Here is a 16,265-nt window from a genome sequence, read left to right as displayed (position 1 = left end):
CTTCTCTTTGCTCCTCAGAGGCAGTTCAGCTGTTAAACAAAAGCAAACATCCTATATGCTTGAGCAATACCTTTTTCAAACTTAAAATACCTGTTTTTGTTTACATTGTAAGTGTACACTTTTTCTTACTGTTGTTTTCCACAAGCTCAGCTGCTTTTCTTCGGTTTCATAATGTTCATAAAATAAATGAACACAAACACTACCAATGACTGCTTGGTGCCTTAAGTGAATTTACAACTGGAATCACCAGTATTAAAATAACTCATCAACCTTATCGCCATCTGTTGGTGGTGAGGGGAATGGACTCCGTTCTCCAGAGTCTTGACTTGAAACTGGGGAATGTTCAAAAGCCGTAAGTTCTCTAGTAGATGAGAGAGTGTGTGTACATGTGCGTGCCATGTACGCACACACGTGTACACATGGGCAGAGTCTATAAAGATACATACCAATCTGTTTAACATTCTTATCCAGTGGTTTAACATTCATATCCAGAACTTGAGGTGATTTTAATATTTCCACTGACTTTTCTGTCTTCTAATTATAACAAATATGCATTTCTTTTATAACTATAGTAAACTACCAAAAAGGTAGAATTTAGGAGGGACTAAGTGATGGGGGGCAGAGGAGAAAATCAAGCTTTGTTTTACTAAGCACAAACTAAAATATACTTAGTTTCATATTACAGCAGGTGAAAGAAGAGAAGAAAATGGAAATGGGGGAGAAATGACTAGAGCTTTGGTGCAAACAAAAGCAACTGTGGTGGAGTCTAAGCAAAAGGTTTTATCAGCCAGGTTCACTTGGGCCAGTAGGTTTGAATGTGAGTTTTTACTCGCTATCCTCACCCTTTGAAATTCTGATTATTCTGTAGTCACATCTCTTAATTACTCCTTATCCTTCCACAGTCAGAGCTTCCGCTGGAGTGGATTATCTACTCCAGGCAAAGGATATTATATTCTGGGTAGCCAGGGCTGGGGGTCTGAGCCTTGTTACTTGGAAGTTGGGTAAAATCCAAAGAATCGTCATATCCACATTTTCCCCATCGAATTCTGCAGCTTGCTTTCTTGGGCATGCATCTCATTGGTGTTCTTAGAGCGTGAATTTTGCCAGTCAGGAGGTCTGTTTCCTCTCAATACGTCATAGTCCCTGTTACTGTATGATTTTTTTCCCCTATGAATCAAGTTGCATATAGAAACCAGGGGAAGGTGAAAACCTAGTTGCTTTATGAATTTTTACCCAGATGCCTGTTACTCTTGCAGGCACTTCTGATCAACAATAGAATTAGACTAAATGTTAATCATATGTAATGACTTCTCTCCACCGCGCTCCTTATCCCTTACTGCAGATAAAACTAGCAGGGGAGCATGACCACTCTGGCCCGTCGCCCCCTCTCCCTCCTCGAGGTGCCATTGCACAGATTCTCTGCCCCCCCCCCCCCATATTCGAGCTCCTTCCTCATGGCATCGGAAGAACACCCCATTCCCACAACGTGGTGGCTGCATCAGCCGCTGAGAAGCTAACTTTGCCAGGGCCTGAGTAGTTTAAAGTGTTCTGCCTTCCAGGTCAGGGGTCTGTGTTTTAATGAGAGCCTCTTGTGCCGTGAGCGGCATAACTGAGTGGACAGCTCACAAAAGAAGATGTCGTAGGAGAGGAAAACCCTTCAGGCCCCCTCAGGTAACTCCAGAAAAGCATCTTCCTGACCTGTGGATTTCAGGGAGGCCAGGGGGCAGTCATCTCACAGACAGTGAAAACTGTTCTGACTTTCTGGGAAGTCATGGTCTTTCAGTGTGAACCCACAGATCATGGTGAAAACCACAGTAGAAAGTAAAACTGATCACTTTGACAAATGTCTCTTCTCCCACACACACCCCCATCCAACCTACACACACCTCTTCAGCCATGAGCCACATGTTTATTTCTTGTGTCTAAAACAAACAAAAAACTTGCTTTGGCTTGAAAAATAAATCTGTTCCAATACCTTAATAGAAGAGGTTTTTCATTTTGTTCCTCTCGTTTCATATTCTGAGTATATAAAGGAAACATTGCTTCTCAAAATTATTTCACAGATAAATTACAGTGAGGACTTTATTTTTTAGCTTTGGTGTTTTAGGCAAGATCTTAGGCTCAGACTTCTATGAGCCTTTGTTTTCCCATTTGCAAAAATGGGAATAACAACACCTACCTCATAAAAATTGTGAAGTTAGTTAAATAAGATCATATACAAAGTGCCTAGAACATAAGTAGGAACTGAGTAAATGTAATTCCCTTTCTGATTTTTTTATAAAATTGCCCACTGAATGGTTGAGGAGATTAGGGATGGTTTCATGGAAAAGGTAGTGTTCCAACAGGTTCTTTAAGTTCAAGCCTGGATAGAAGGGGCAATGGAGAGATGACAGAGCCAGATTTTAAGTAATATTTAGGGCAGATTAATGCAGCAGATGGGGTTGGAAGGACCGGAGGCTGGAGGCAAGAACTGTGAGACAGAGAAAGATGTGTTTGAGGTTCTTTGGGGATAGGACTTAGAAAATAGGTAATATTTCACTAGATATTTGGGTATCTTAATAAAACACTAAGATAGTTAAGTAAAAGAGGAAGATAAAAACTAAAGTTTTGGTGAGATTTAAAAAACAAAACAAAACAAAACAAAAAAAAACCCAGGATGGAGAAACTGGCATCATCAGAGAAGATGCATTAATTAAATCCATAGCATTGGAATAATTTTGTAGGAAATGGTTGAGGACTGATTATTAAATGTGACAAAAGTACTTGGTTAAGGAAGGAGCAGGGAAGCTGAATGGGCAAAAAACCACTGAACGAGTGCCCAGAAAGGTGGAATGAGGTCCTGGCAGAGGGTCCTAGAGGATAGGTGTGTAAGTGAGGAGTAACGTCAAAAGTGAGGAGGAAAGATGAAAGAGACCAAACCGGAAGAGTGTTACATGGATTGATTATCTGTGCTACCAAGAGCCTCTCCTCATTCCTGCCTCCCACATCTGCATCTCTCCATGTCTTCTTTCCCATTATTAAAGTGGAGAGCAGAACCAGAAGGGTAGAAGGCCAGCCTCTGACCTTCTCCAAAGTTACTTCCTTCTGTGTGGCTTACAAAAGACCCTGAACTCTGCGACCCCAAGCAAAGTCTCTTAATCTCTGTGACTCTGAATCCCCTTAGCCTACTTTGGAGTCATACCAATTTTCTTCTCTGCTTTTGGAAGGGACTAAGGCAGGGATGCAATCTAAAAGCGTTTTCAGCTAAAACTTGTGCAAAAGTGAGAGCACTGGGAAATATCAAGCATGTAAATAACCTAGGTAGATAAATGGTTGCTAAAAGGTAGTCTTTAAATCACTTATTTTTTTCTGGTTTGCAGACTTTTTTTACATTATTATTTTGTAAGCTCAGTGACTTGTGTTAAGGTTGTTACGAATACTCAGAAACTCTACAGGGAATTGAAGGTGTTTGTGCAGCATTATGCCTCTTGGATGTAATTGTCATTTGAACCTTAAATTGTCTTTACTTTCATGCCCAGTTAGTAATCATTTGATTACATGATTACACAGAGTGAAAATTAACCAAGGGAGAGAGGTGGCCCAAGCCATTTGTTTCTTCTAGATCAGTCTCTTTCAGCTGGTTCAATGCATAGAATAGAAACCTGCAACATTTAAAATGTTTTAAAGTGCTGTGCAGATACTTCCGTTTCCTAAAACTTTTAAGGTTCTTTTTAGTCCTCAGCAGCAATCATGAGAAGAAGTAATATGAGAGAAAATGTGAAATTTTTTAAAGTCAGTATATAGGAAAATAAAATTTTGGAACTTGCCGTGTATAAATGAGGGAAAGGGCTCAGGTGCGTGAAGTATGTTATGTGCAATTCCCAAAGACCCAGTAATTTTTTAAGAATTATTTTTCATTGGTCAACTAATCTTCGACAGAGGAGGCAAGAATATACAATGGATTAAAGACAGTCTCTTCAGCAAATGGTGTTGGGAAAACTGGACAGCAGCATGTATATCAGTGAAGCTAGAACATCCCCTTATATCATACACAAAAATAAACTCAAAATGGATCAAAGACTTAAACATAAGAGAAGACACAATAAACCTCCTGGAAGAAAATACAGGCAAAACATTATCTGACATACATCTCAGAAATGTTCTCCTAGGGCAGTCTACCCAAGCAATAGAAATAAAAACAAGAATAAACAAATGGGACCTAATTAAACTTACAAGCTTCTGCACAGCAAAGGAAACCCTAAGTAAAACAAAACGACAGCCTACAGAATGGGGGGAAATTTTCACAAACGAAACTGACAAAGGCTTGATCTCCAGAATATATAAGCAGCTCATACGACTTAATAAGAAAAAAACAAACATCCCAATCCAAAAATGGGCAGAAGACCTAAACAAGCAATTCTCCAATGGAGACATACAAATCATCAATAGGCACATGAAAAAAATACTCAATATCACTAATTATCAGAGAAATGCAAATCAAAACTACAATGAGGTATCACCTCACACAAGTCAGAAGGGCCATCGTTCAAAAGTCCACAAACGATAAATGCTGGAGAGGCTGTGGAGAAAAGGGAACCTTCCTACACTGCTGGTGGGAATGCAGTTTGGTGCAGCCACTGTGGAAAACACTATGGAGATTCCTCAAAGGACTAGGAATAGACTTACCGTATGACCCAGGAATCCTGCTCCTGGGTATATATCCAGAAGGAACCCTACTTCAAAAACACACCTGCACCCCAGTGTTGATAGCAGCACTATTTACAATAGCCAAGACATGGAAACAGCATAAATGTCTATCGACAGATGAGTGGATAAAGAAGATGTGGTATATTTATACAATGGAATACTATTCAGCCATAAAAACGACAACATAATGCCATTTGCAGCAACATGGATGTCCCTGGAGAATGTCGTTCTAAGTGAAGTAAGCTAGAAAGAGAAAGAAAAATACCATATGAGATTGCTCATATGTGGAATCTAAAAAATAAAATAAAATAAATACAAAACAGAAACAGACTCATAGACATAGAATACAAACTTGTGGTTGCCAAGGGGGGGGAGGAGGGTAGGAAGGGATAGACTGGGATTTCAAAATCTGTAGATACTGACAGGCATATGTAGAATAAATAAACAAGATTATACTATATAGCACAGGGAAATATATACAAGATCTTGTAGCTCACAGTGAAAAAAATGTGACAATGAATATATGTTCATGTATAACTGAAAAATTGTGCTCTACACTGGAATTTGACACAACGTTGTAAAATGACTATAACTCAATAAAAAATGTTTAAAAATTATTTTTCAAATTTTTCTCAATTTTTAGAAGACAGATATAGATAGCAGTACTTTACATTATGGTCTGGTCACTATGAAGGAATGTAGGATTAATACATATGTTTAAACTGTTCTGCCCCTATCTTTTCAGTAGCAGTGAGTGCACTCAGTTTTAATATTCTGAATGTTTTTCCTTCTTACCCCAACTTCTATTGTATGCTAAGGAATTTGAACACATTCTTATACAAAGCTTCACAAAATTAACGCTTAATCATCCTTGGTTCGTTGTTTTATATTCTTTATCGCCTGTTTCCTGCACACATGTGCACGCACACATTAGTGAGTACAATAGCATTACAGCATTTAAAAAGAAAAGGTGTTAATAAAAGTATTTATAAACAGTTATCAGAATCTTAAGTACAAAAGCCCTGTTTTAAATATCACATTTTAAAATATTTAAACACATCAAGTGTGTTAAAGATATATGCACAGGCACCCTTCTGGAGTAATCCAGACCCCTGCAGTGCTGCCTCCAGGTGCAAAGTGAGTAGCTAGGGCAGCTTCCACCAGGATTAGGATCACAGTACGTTTTGTTAACGATTCTGTAGTCTTGCCTCTGGCTTCGTATTTTACCACAGACGTAGTGTTACTAGAAGACAAACTATATTTTTAATAGAGCTCACATTCCATTTTTTTGGTCCCAAGATTATCAGTTAAATACCTGATTTCCTATCAAACTGTAATCCAAAGATTCAAATGAGAGGCCTAGCCATTCCCCTTATTTGTTTAGTTTGTGTTTAGAATTCTCATTTCATGTACCCTAGCAAAGAATATTTTGTACTTTAAAGTATGCAGATGTTTGATAAGTGGGTGTGTTCTCTGTACTTAGACATTAATAAGGGTTCCTCGATTATAACTTCTTTTTTTTTCCCTTTTTTTTCTTCCTTTTAGATATGGGAAAATAGTCTCCACGAAGGCAATTTTGGATAAGACAACTAACAAATGCAAAGGTATGTTTCCTTGGCTGATGATTTGCTCAATCATAGCTCTAGAGAAACAGTGGAATTTTAAACCTGATCTTTGATTTCAAAACTACCTCCATTTATTAAAAACCAAATCTTATAAGTCACCCAGTTTCTGTCTTGCACAATGTCAGCATATTGCTTACGACTGTCCCTGGCTGAGTTTTGGCTGGAAACCCAGCAGCAGCTAGCAGTTTGCCAGAGTCCCAGATTTGACGCCAGTGGAGTGAACATGCAGAATACTGGCTGGCATTTATCCCCTGCTTTTAAAGGGGGAGTAGAGTTAGAAAATAGCTTTTCTTTCCTGGGCCTGAGGAGATTAGAGCTGCTTACTGAAGACCACTGGACTGTACTAAAGAACTGAAAAGATTACATATTGTGCAAATTGGCTCTATTAATTAGAATAGAGTAGTTTTAAGCAGTACTTAATTACATGTTTCAATACTCCCAATTGTTCTCTTTTGAATGCCTGTTGACAATATTGGCGGCAGGGAGGAGAGAACCATTTTCACTGACCAAATTGTAACAGGGAGGGGAGGTCATACGCCCCTTTGAAATATGCTGCTGCATTAATTTGATGCACTGACCTTCAGTTTTCCGTGTAATTAGGATGAGCTCATCCGGCTCCACGAGCTGGATGAGGAGGCGTCTACAGAAAGCAGCACTGATGTGCCGTGGTTCTGACTTTTAATGATCCAGCATCTTAACAATAGGCATGTGATTTCTAGGAAAAGGGAAGAATGGAGTCAGCTGACTTTGAGTCTAACTACTGACCCCATGAATTGAAATGAGGTTGACAGGAATAGGCAGAGAAGGCAAATCTCCTCATTAATTAGACCCCAGTTTTTCAAGTAGTGGTGACGGCTGAGGCTTAGCACAGTCTGAAAAAGGCAAAGAACGTAAATGAACCCTATGGCATGGTGGGGCCTCGCCTTAGAAGCCAGCAGTTTCCTTTAATCTAGACTTGAAGTGATTCATTGTATTTCTGTCTCTTCTTCAAAGCTCCTGAATTTAAAGGCACTATTGTGGCAAATATCTAAGCCCATGTTTAATCAACATGGCACATTAAGGCAGTTTTGCCCTGGGACAGGGAATAGAGCAATGCTTTATGGAGAGTGGTACTCAATATTTTAAGTGAATTAAACTAGAGAGAGTCCAATTGTACACTGAAATGTTTACTTAGTTACCAGATTAGTCTTGTTTCACATATTTTTAAATGATTTGGGTGAGCAGGGACACAGAAAAAAAAATCTTTTGGTTTGATAACAAAAAATGGACTCTTGGCAGGCATAAAACAGGAAGCTGATCTCAAGCATTTGTTTCAGACACAGAGAGAAATCACAGTAGACAGTGGTTTTATAGTTTCACTCTACCTTTCTTCCTCCTCACTGCACCCACCCCTCCCCCCCCAAAAAGAAATCTCACACAGCAGATCAGCATGTTAAAAAGCAGAGCTGCCCTAGTTAAATGAGAGAATGGACCCAGAGGCCTCCCTGTTGAGTCCCCCTCATCTCTACACTGAAAACTACTGTTGCATACTCTTCTCCAGTGAGACCCTATTGTCTAGAAACCAGAATTCCACAAAATGCTCAGCATGATCTAGAAAAGGGTATGGATAAAAAAAAATCCTAATGCCAAACCTAACGTCTTATCGTAATAATACAAACCCATGATAGTTGGGAAGGGTCCAAAGATAAGTGGGGAGATTTGTGGCACCCCTAGATTAGGAGAGGAATAATTCAGAATTCTTGGATACGTGTCTCCTGGAGACTTTCTCCTGAACTGAGTCTCAGGAGAGACGGCCTTGTGTTGGGGGGGCAATGATAGAAACCTTCTAGGAAGTGAGTATAGCTCAGTGGTAGAGCACCTGCTTAGCATGCACGAGGTCCTGGGTTCAATTCGTAGTACTATCATTAAATAAATAAATTAAAGAAGGAAAAAACCTTGTAAGGCTCTTGGGGTCACCCAGGCCCCTCAGGAGGAAATATCAACAGATACCTGGTGTGGGGGTGAGTGGGTGAGGGGAGAAAGTAAGCAAGAATGGGTTTATAAAATTCTGAAAGTGAGAATGAAAGCGCTCCTGAAAAAAAAAGTAATTTTAGGACAAATGAGAATAAATAACACAACACACCTCATAATAAAGACAGATTACATGTGAGCCACATGAGAGAGGACTTGAGAAGGTAGGCAGGTGGATGTATGAATATAGGTTAACGCTTAACAGATTAGTGTAAATGAAAAGTGCTTGTGTTTTATACTAACTTTTTGAGATTGAACAGATCAAAGAATTTTATACCTGGAAGTTAGAGACATTAGAGGTCATAGAACATTTCTTGTCACAAAACATGGTTTGGAGCCTCTATCCAAAAGACAAAATTAAGCTGAAGGAAACATTGCTCTGAATAACATGTTAATGTAGTTGTTAAATTTAAAAATTCACTATTCAGTTGCTCTTCTACATTTAAATTTTTGTCAGTTTTTAACAAAAGGTATTTAAATGTTTTCCAACACTGTTACGTACGACAATTCAGACCAAATAAATAAATAAATAAATAAGCTTACAGAGGCTTGATTGCGACACTGACAGATTAATCATTAATGCTTACAGAGTTGCATGTAGGACCAGAACCTATGCGCGCGTAATATGGGTGAGGATCCGTCAGATCAAAGGGGAAATAGGGGGTAAGAGCAGGACACGTCCACTTACTAGAGAAATGGCCCTGTGTTTCCTCGTTGCCAAGGCAAAAATAGAAAACATACATATTTACATGATTCAGTAATCTCAGTGTGGAAGAAAACCCAAGAAGCAGGAGGTCCATGACTGTTCCTGATCCTGAGACCTGAGAAGCATCCTTCGGGGATGCAGTGAGAGAATGCTGTGTTACTTAGTGAGTCCCACCTTCAGAAAAAACTGTATATGTATTTATATAATGAAGCCATGGAACCTGTGAAACTCATTTATATACTCTTGAAAGTAATAGAATAGAGAAAATGAAAGAGCACACGGTTGCACGCTTACCTGTTATAATTGTTTTCAGCAAATAGTTACGAAACAGCTACGTGGTAGGCATTGGAAAAAGCCAGAAGAGGATGAAAACTGTTAGCTAAAATGCAGCAATATGAATGTTTCCTAATAAGAAAATAATATAAAATAATACTAATAGTACCTGAATAGATACAAACATCAACTACATTAACATCGAATTTGAGATCTTCTGTTTATTGTAATTTATTTACAACAGCGGAGTTAAAGAAGGGGTTTTAAATAGTCATCAGTAGAAGTTACATCTCTTCAGTGTAAGTTGGATGTTCATTTATGACCTGCTTGATTTGTCTTTGGTACTAAAATACATAGTGAGATAGTATATGCGTGCCTGTGTGTGTGTCTTCATAGTGAGTTGCATGTTAGCATTAACAACCAATTTCTAAAAAGTTCCAAATTATGTTTAACCTGATTTCTAACCTGGCTGTTGAGTAGCATTCTCTGCTTTTACCTGGATCAGCCTCTTCTTTTTCTTTCCAGTCTGGCTTTTTCTCCACTACCAAAATCAAGTTGTCCTATTCCAGTCCAAGTCCAAGTCATAGAAGGAAACTGCTTCCTGTTTCAGCTTTAACCCTAATCTCCTACAACACTCTTCTGTAATCAATAATCTAGTCCACTAATGTTGTTACTAGGCAATATTTTTGGTACTAATACTGCAACTGACCCTTGGACTACTTCCGAAGTTTCTGTTTGGTCTTGTTGATATGTATATTTGTCTATTTTGACACTAGTTCCTTCCTGTCTGAATTCCTGTAGCTTTATCATATCTATAAATAAATGATAGGGCTGGTCTCTCTTTTATGCAGCCTCCAAACAGGGCTTTTCTTTTTCAAAATATCCTTACTCATTTAAAATTAATTTTATGATAGGTTTGAGTCCCAAGGAAATCTCTGTTGGTGTTTTTGCCTGGTACCCTGATCTTTTCAACAATGTGCTAAATATAATTTAACCTTTTCTCAATAACTTAAGAGTTATCACAGTGAAAAATCAATGATTGCTTATTTTAATACAGTGATGCTTATGGGAGGTTGAGATTCATGGAGCTGTTGCTGTCATGCTGCGTGAGGCCTGTTCTTTCTATATTTTTCCTCCTTCATTTTGCTGTTAGTTTTTACTGCTAGATACCATCCGTATTATTTTGCAGCAGTCTTACCTTCAACCCGACCCCTTCTTCCCCTGATTTCCTGCTTTTGATTTGTGGTGACCGGGGTAAATAGCTGACTAGCTTATTAAAAATGTTTGAAAAGCAGTGGGTAAGTAAGTTTTGAACGAGGGCCTCTCTCAGGAGGTTATTTGTTTATTTGTTTTACTTTTAGACTTCAGGACATGAACTGCTGAAACAACTATCTTGGGTTTCTGGAGCCATTTCCCCTCCTTCCTTTATTTTGAAGGGAGATTATGAGCCATATCTTAGGTAAATAAGTAATGATAATTTTCACCAAGTTCTAATAATTAATTATTTTATACTTTGGGTATCTAATGGCTATACTTAATTTATTTGAAAAATAAAGTGTAATCTTCAGAATAAACATGTGTTTGTAGGATGGTTCCATCTCTTACCAAGTTATTAAAAATGCTGTTTCCCAAAAGTTGATTTTTTTTCCTTGTTTTTCCCCCTAAATCTTGGTTAGTAACTTAGACCCCTCCCTCCCTCCCTCCCTCCCACCCCCGTAAGCGCAGGACACCTGAGAAAAAGATCTAGAAAAGGAAAAAAACAGTTTTTTTAAAACTCTGAAGGGAAATTTGTCTGGCCCGTGGTAGACACAGGGAAGGGCAGCCGGAGGAGGACGCTGCTCTGTCTGCAGCTGAGAAGCTTGAGAGCTGTCTGGACGCCAGGGCTTTTATTTCTGTTGTCTGCATCAGAGACCAGATGGAGTCATCCTTTCCCTCTTTACATAATCATAAAGTAATGGCTTAAACACTAAGTGTGTTTTGCATTTCAGGTTACGGTTTTGTCGACTTTGACAGTCCTGCAGCAGCTCAGAAGGCTGTGTCTGCCCTGAAGGCGAACGGCGTTCAAGCTCAAATGGCAAAGGTGAGTTGAGAGCCGGCACTCGCTGCTCTGGTCTCTGACTTTGGTTCTGACGCCAGACACGTGGCTTTTCCTGTCACCATTTGAGTTCTCCCCTCCATCCCACAGCCATGGTGACCTGTGGACACCTGTCCCAGGCCATCATGTCCGCAGTAGTAGCTGTTTTGCCAAAGAATGTTCCTCATAACTTTACGTGTGAAGAAGGATTTTATAACTATATGATTTTACATAGCAGGTTATGTAACCTCAGAAATAAATGGAAAAATAGCACCAGATTTCCTCAGGTAATGAGCTACTTGTGGACTGACGATCTGTACTATGTTTTTAAAAAATTTTAAATGTCAATGCTTGAGGAATTGATACATTTTAGAAACACTTCAGAAGGTAATTGTGTATAGACTGTCATATTCTGAAAGAATAACAAACAGACTTTATCACATACATATGCTCTATACAAATACATTCGTTTTAACGCTGGGTAAGCTGCAGATGCTGTGTCTTCTGTATAAAAGTCAGAGATTTTTAGATTGGTTATTAATGGAATATAAATCTACTCTTTAGTAGTCCTACAGTGGCTTTACTCAGGATTTGTTCTAATGAACTCTTAGCATTCCAGATGAAGAATGTCATTGAAGTGATACCTGTGCTCCAGTCTTTATTGTCTGAATGTAAACTTGGGTCATATCATACTTGGTGCCTACAGTGCACCTATTAAGATACTCACAGAATTATGTACATATTTTTTCCATTTGTGGTGCTTGAATTGCTATGGGAAATATTTTGAAGTCTGAAACTTGGCGCTTTGATATTTTGTGTGTACTTTTCAAAAGATCAATCACTTTATATTATCTGATCTCTTGAAGTACAGAGGAAAGTAATTTTGTGCTGTCCTCTGCTACTTCTGAACAGTAGCATGTGACCATTCCCTGAGGAGCACTCACATTTCCATAAGGAGAGAAGATTTGTGGAGGTTAAAGGACTCTGGTGGAGATAAGTTCCCTGCCAAGACCATAAGGCTGTGGAAGGACACGTAAGCAGCTACCGGGATAAGAGATTTACCTTGACTAAAAGAATCGACATAAGTAAGGATTTCAGGAATTAATGAAGGGGATCACCTTTCTAAAGTAATCCTTGGCTTTTAATATTTTTAAACCTTTGGATTGAGTTGAACTTACTTTAGGTTTTTTTGAACTCCAGAGTTAAGAAGTCAGAATAAACAAACTGTAAATATTAAGAACCATGATTTTTAGATTACTTGTCCACAAAATAGAGCAATTTCCTGTGGCATTGTTGAAAGACAGTGATGATGAGGCCTTAAACGTATTTAATTGTGAATATGCAATAGCTGTGTTGTATGATGATTTACAGAAGGTTTAATATGCCTCTGTAAACAGTGGGTAACTATACATTTTCTCAGCGACTTCTGAGGCACAATCAGAAATGAGTTCTGCTTTCCCCTCTGATCCCCTTCCTCTACTCTGTGAAGCCCCTGTTTCTTCCTCTCCTGGATCAAATCCAGGGCAGGTCCCATGACTTTTCTGGCCACTCTCATGATTTTGAAAAGTCCCTTCAGTTGCTTCTTTTATTTCAGGTCTTTCTGGTTGATTTTTTTTTTTTTTCAGTAAAACGCTCCTTGATTTTTTTTCATATCCAAACTTCATGGACCATAATTGTCTTTCAGCACATTTGCAGCCATTTTTATATATATTTACACCAACCTTAGTACAATATTTTAAACAGGATGTTTAAGAGAAAGCCTTAAGTTATATTCCTAATACACTTTGTGAAATGTCAGAATCATGTAGAGGTTTTGAAAACTCTGCTGAGAGTCAGCAAAAGGGATATATCTTGGATGTTGCTGGTACTAAAAGAAATCACAGCTTACAAAGCAATTGTCTTCTAATGACCATGTTGATAATTTAGTGACCAAAAAGGGATGTTTTTTAAAAGTTTACATCCCAATATAACGATCTATTATGTGTATACAAACACACACATAACAGATGTATAACAAGTGTATTTAGTGACATTTTAGGAAATTGGGGGTTGTGATTAATCATAGTACGTTACACCTTTTTTCTTATTCAAAATAAGATGAAATAGGCTCCTGGTTAACATTCTGATGCTGAATGTCTTGATTTTTCAATCACATACGATGCTAAGTATGTGATGCCTGTAATTGAAATGTCCAATCCTGTTTATTTGACAAAATTTTGAGTGCCATATGGTGTTAAAGTGCCTTCCCTCGCCCAACTCAAGTCTCCTCTGAGTAGGAAGCCTGTCTTGGGATGGGAGCTTGGATAGTTTCTTTCCTGCTTCCCCAACTTGTGTTTTTCCCACTATTCCATCAGCTGGCTAGCTGTGCTTTCTAACCCTTCCAGGGCTGGAGCATTGGTAAAGGATGGGAAAGTTTCTTGACCTGACAGTTATGTAATCTGTGTTGATTTCTCTGGTCAGGCAGAACTGACGCTTTCCCCTGTAGAATGCTTTGCTCTTTCCCCTATGGTTCCTTAAAGCTGGAGAAGACATGTCCTCAGGCTGTTAGCCTCAGCTCCTGAGAATCTGAGGGTCTGCTTTTAGCCCCTTTCTTCTGAGACCTTCTTGTCCTTCAAGACAGCCTTCTTGGAAGGATCTAACACAATCCTGGGCCAGCTCTGCCTTGCATGACCCACATCTGATCTGTTTGCCAGCCGTCCGTGGGAGACCAGATACCTTTGAGCCACACTTAAAGGCCTCTCCAGCCAGCCCTTTGCCTTTTAGATTCCTTAGGCTTGAGTCAGACATTGATTCATTGTATCCATCAAGCTCCACAGGACACAGATCAAGCCTCCCAAATGGTCTGTTGAAGCCGCTCTTGCTTGACTGGCAGTGATGGGGGAAGCAGCCCACATGTTGAGACTCAGAACACATCAGTGGTTTTCTCCACATGCGTATTCGTTCCCAGCCTCTCAGTCTCTCATAGACAGGCAGGAGGTGGGTGGTCAACTGAGCATCCCAAGCCAGTTCTCAACCAGCTCTTACGCAGAGTCTGTTTAGGTGGTCTGGTTTCTCACTCTGGAATGTGGGGGTGCCCAACACCCATTTGTCTGTGTATGTGTGGTTTCTGCTGAAACAAAGTTAGAAAGAGGCTGTTTTAACAGCCTGCTTCAAATAATGCAGAGGCCTTATTTAGAGCAGCCTGCGAACACATACTTACCTAGGCATCTTTTCAGTGCCAGTGATATTAAGTGCATGGTGTATTAAATCTGTGCTGTTTGAAGAAGTCTTTATAGTGCGTTTAGTTAGAACAGGCCTGGGTGTAGATGGGCATGGTATGTCGTGTCAACAGTGCACTTTGAATGCCAGCTTTCCCGTGGACTGATAATGAGCACTGTTCAAAGACCTCCTTAGGCGGGCTGGGACTGTAAATTGGCCAGGAAATATGATCCCTTCCTCCGTCATCTGTCAGGAAGGAGCAGTGCACGGGTTCAGAGACGCTGGCAGTGGGCCAGCATTCTGCACATTATGAATTCCTTCAGGTCTCTGTAGAATGGCTGAGTTTCCTTGACCTGATTTCTTTATTATATCATTAAAGTTACAAAAGGTATTTTAAATGCTAGAGGGTCCATTGTTCTATGCCATAGAACCATGGAATTTATCTGGAGTTGACTTAGCCCCTTTATGCTGTCTGAATAAAGGAGCACCTGGCTTGTACTTTTAGAGGAGACAATTTTTAAAATAAATTTAGGTCTGGCTCCCATGTTTAGGGGATAAAGGACCCATCACTCCAATTTTCTCTAGTAAATTAATCTGGATGCTATAAAATTTGGAAAATTCTTATTGGCACATATTAAAGGCTTGCTTATATAAACCAGAAAAAAAACTAAGGAGCATTCTACTAGGGAAGTCTGGTGGGTCACGGAGAATATAATACTGTTTGACACTTTGCATACCTGGATTGAAAAGGACTCCACAAATACTCAGAACTGAATTTAAAAACTACAAGTGGAGAGCATTAGACAACAGTGATTGTTTCTCATTCATGTTTTAATTTCAGTGTCTTGCTTGGTACCTGGCATATGGTAGATATTAAATGTTTGTTTTGTTGCTGATTAAAGAAGCCAATTAAACAAGAGAAAAACTTCCTACCTCAGGCAGATTAAGAATTAATCTGGGACATTTAAAATTAAGAATTAAGAATGGGACATTTAAAATTTGTATTTATTGGGCTTTGTTACATCAAGTAATCCTTATCAGAAGGTTTTCCAAAAGGCTCAAGGTCATTTCTACTTATGTTAAACTTGGCATTTGTTTCAAATGTGTCCATTTTTCAAAATAAAAGACTCAGAATTTATGAAAAGTAGGAAAAAACCTCAGATGACAAGCTAAAAAATGAAACTCAAATCAACATTGGTGGTATCAGTTAATAGAGTGACTTCTGTAGCTTTGAGCAGGACCTCTTAAGACCTGCTGAGGGTCAGCACACCGTCATCTGTGATTTTCCTAGTGGTATGCTTGCCGTTTTTTTTCAGTAAATAGGCAGTCAAAGGAGCAGGAATGTAATCGCCCTTCCACACAGAGGTCTACCATGCTTCAAGCAGTTTGCATTCACATGCCCGTAAGCAGCTATCTGCTGGTTGGTGAACCTATTCAGTACAAGAGAAAACAGATGTCTGGTCTTCCTGCCAAGTCCCTTTCTTGCATTTTAGGAACCATTCCACACGCACAGGGAGGTTTTTGTTAATTTCTTTCAGATGATGACTGAGTGCTTTACACCACGTGGGACCTCCGAGCCCCGCTTTTCTACTCAAGTGAACATTAGTAGCCATTTATCTGTCTCATGGCCAATGTGGGATCTTGTTTTCTACTTGTTAGAGAAGCCATTGAACCCTTTCCATGCCTAGGGATA

At 39.2% G+C, this 16,265-nt stretch overlaps 1 protein-coding gene across 12 annotated transcripts in view; it reads left to right on the top strand.

The window, feature by feature from the left end:
• RBMS1 (RNA binding motif single stranded interacting protein 1) overlaps positions 1 to 16,265 on the top strand; it is a 203,744-nt gene that overhangs the window by 155,152 nt on the left and 32,327 nt on the right. For all 12 annotated transcript variants that reach the window (XM_072961046.1, XM_072961045.1, XM_072961049.1 and 9 more), the window contains 2 exons: positions 6,232 to 6,290; positions 11,289 to 11,380. In XM_072961046.1, the coding sequence (XP_072817147.1) occupies positions 6,232 to 6,290; positions 11,289 to 11,380 (151 nt within the window). The remainder of the gene's footprint in view (positions 1 to 6,231; positions 6,291 to 11,288; positions 11,381 to 16,265) is intronic.

This window comes from Vicugna pacos, chromosome 5 (genome assembly GCF_048564905.1).
Source record: "Vicugna pacos chromosome 5, VicPac4, whole genome shotgun sequence".
Classification (NCBI taxonomy): Eukaryota; Metazoa; Chordata; class Mammalia; order Artiodactyla; family Camelidae; genus Vicugna; species Vicugna pacos.
The sequence above is the reverse complement of the archived record's forward strand: the minus strand, read 5'-3'. Positions and strand labels throughout refer to the sequence as shown.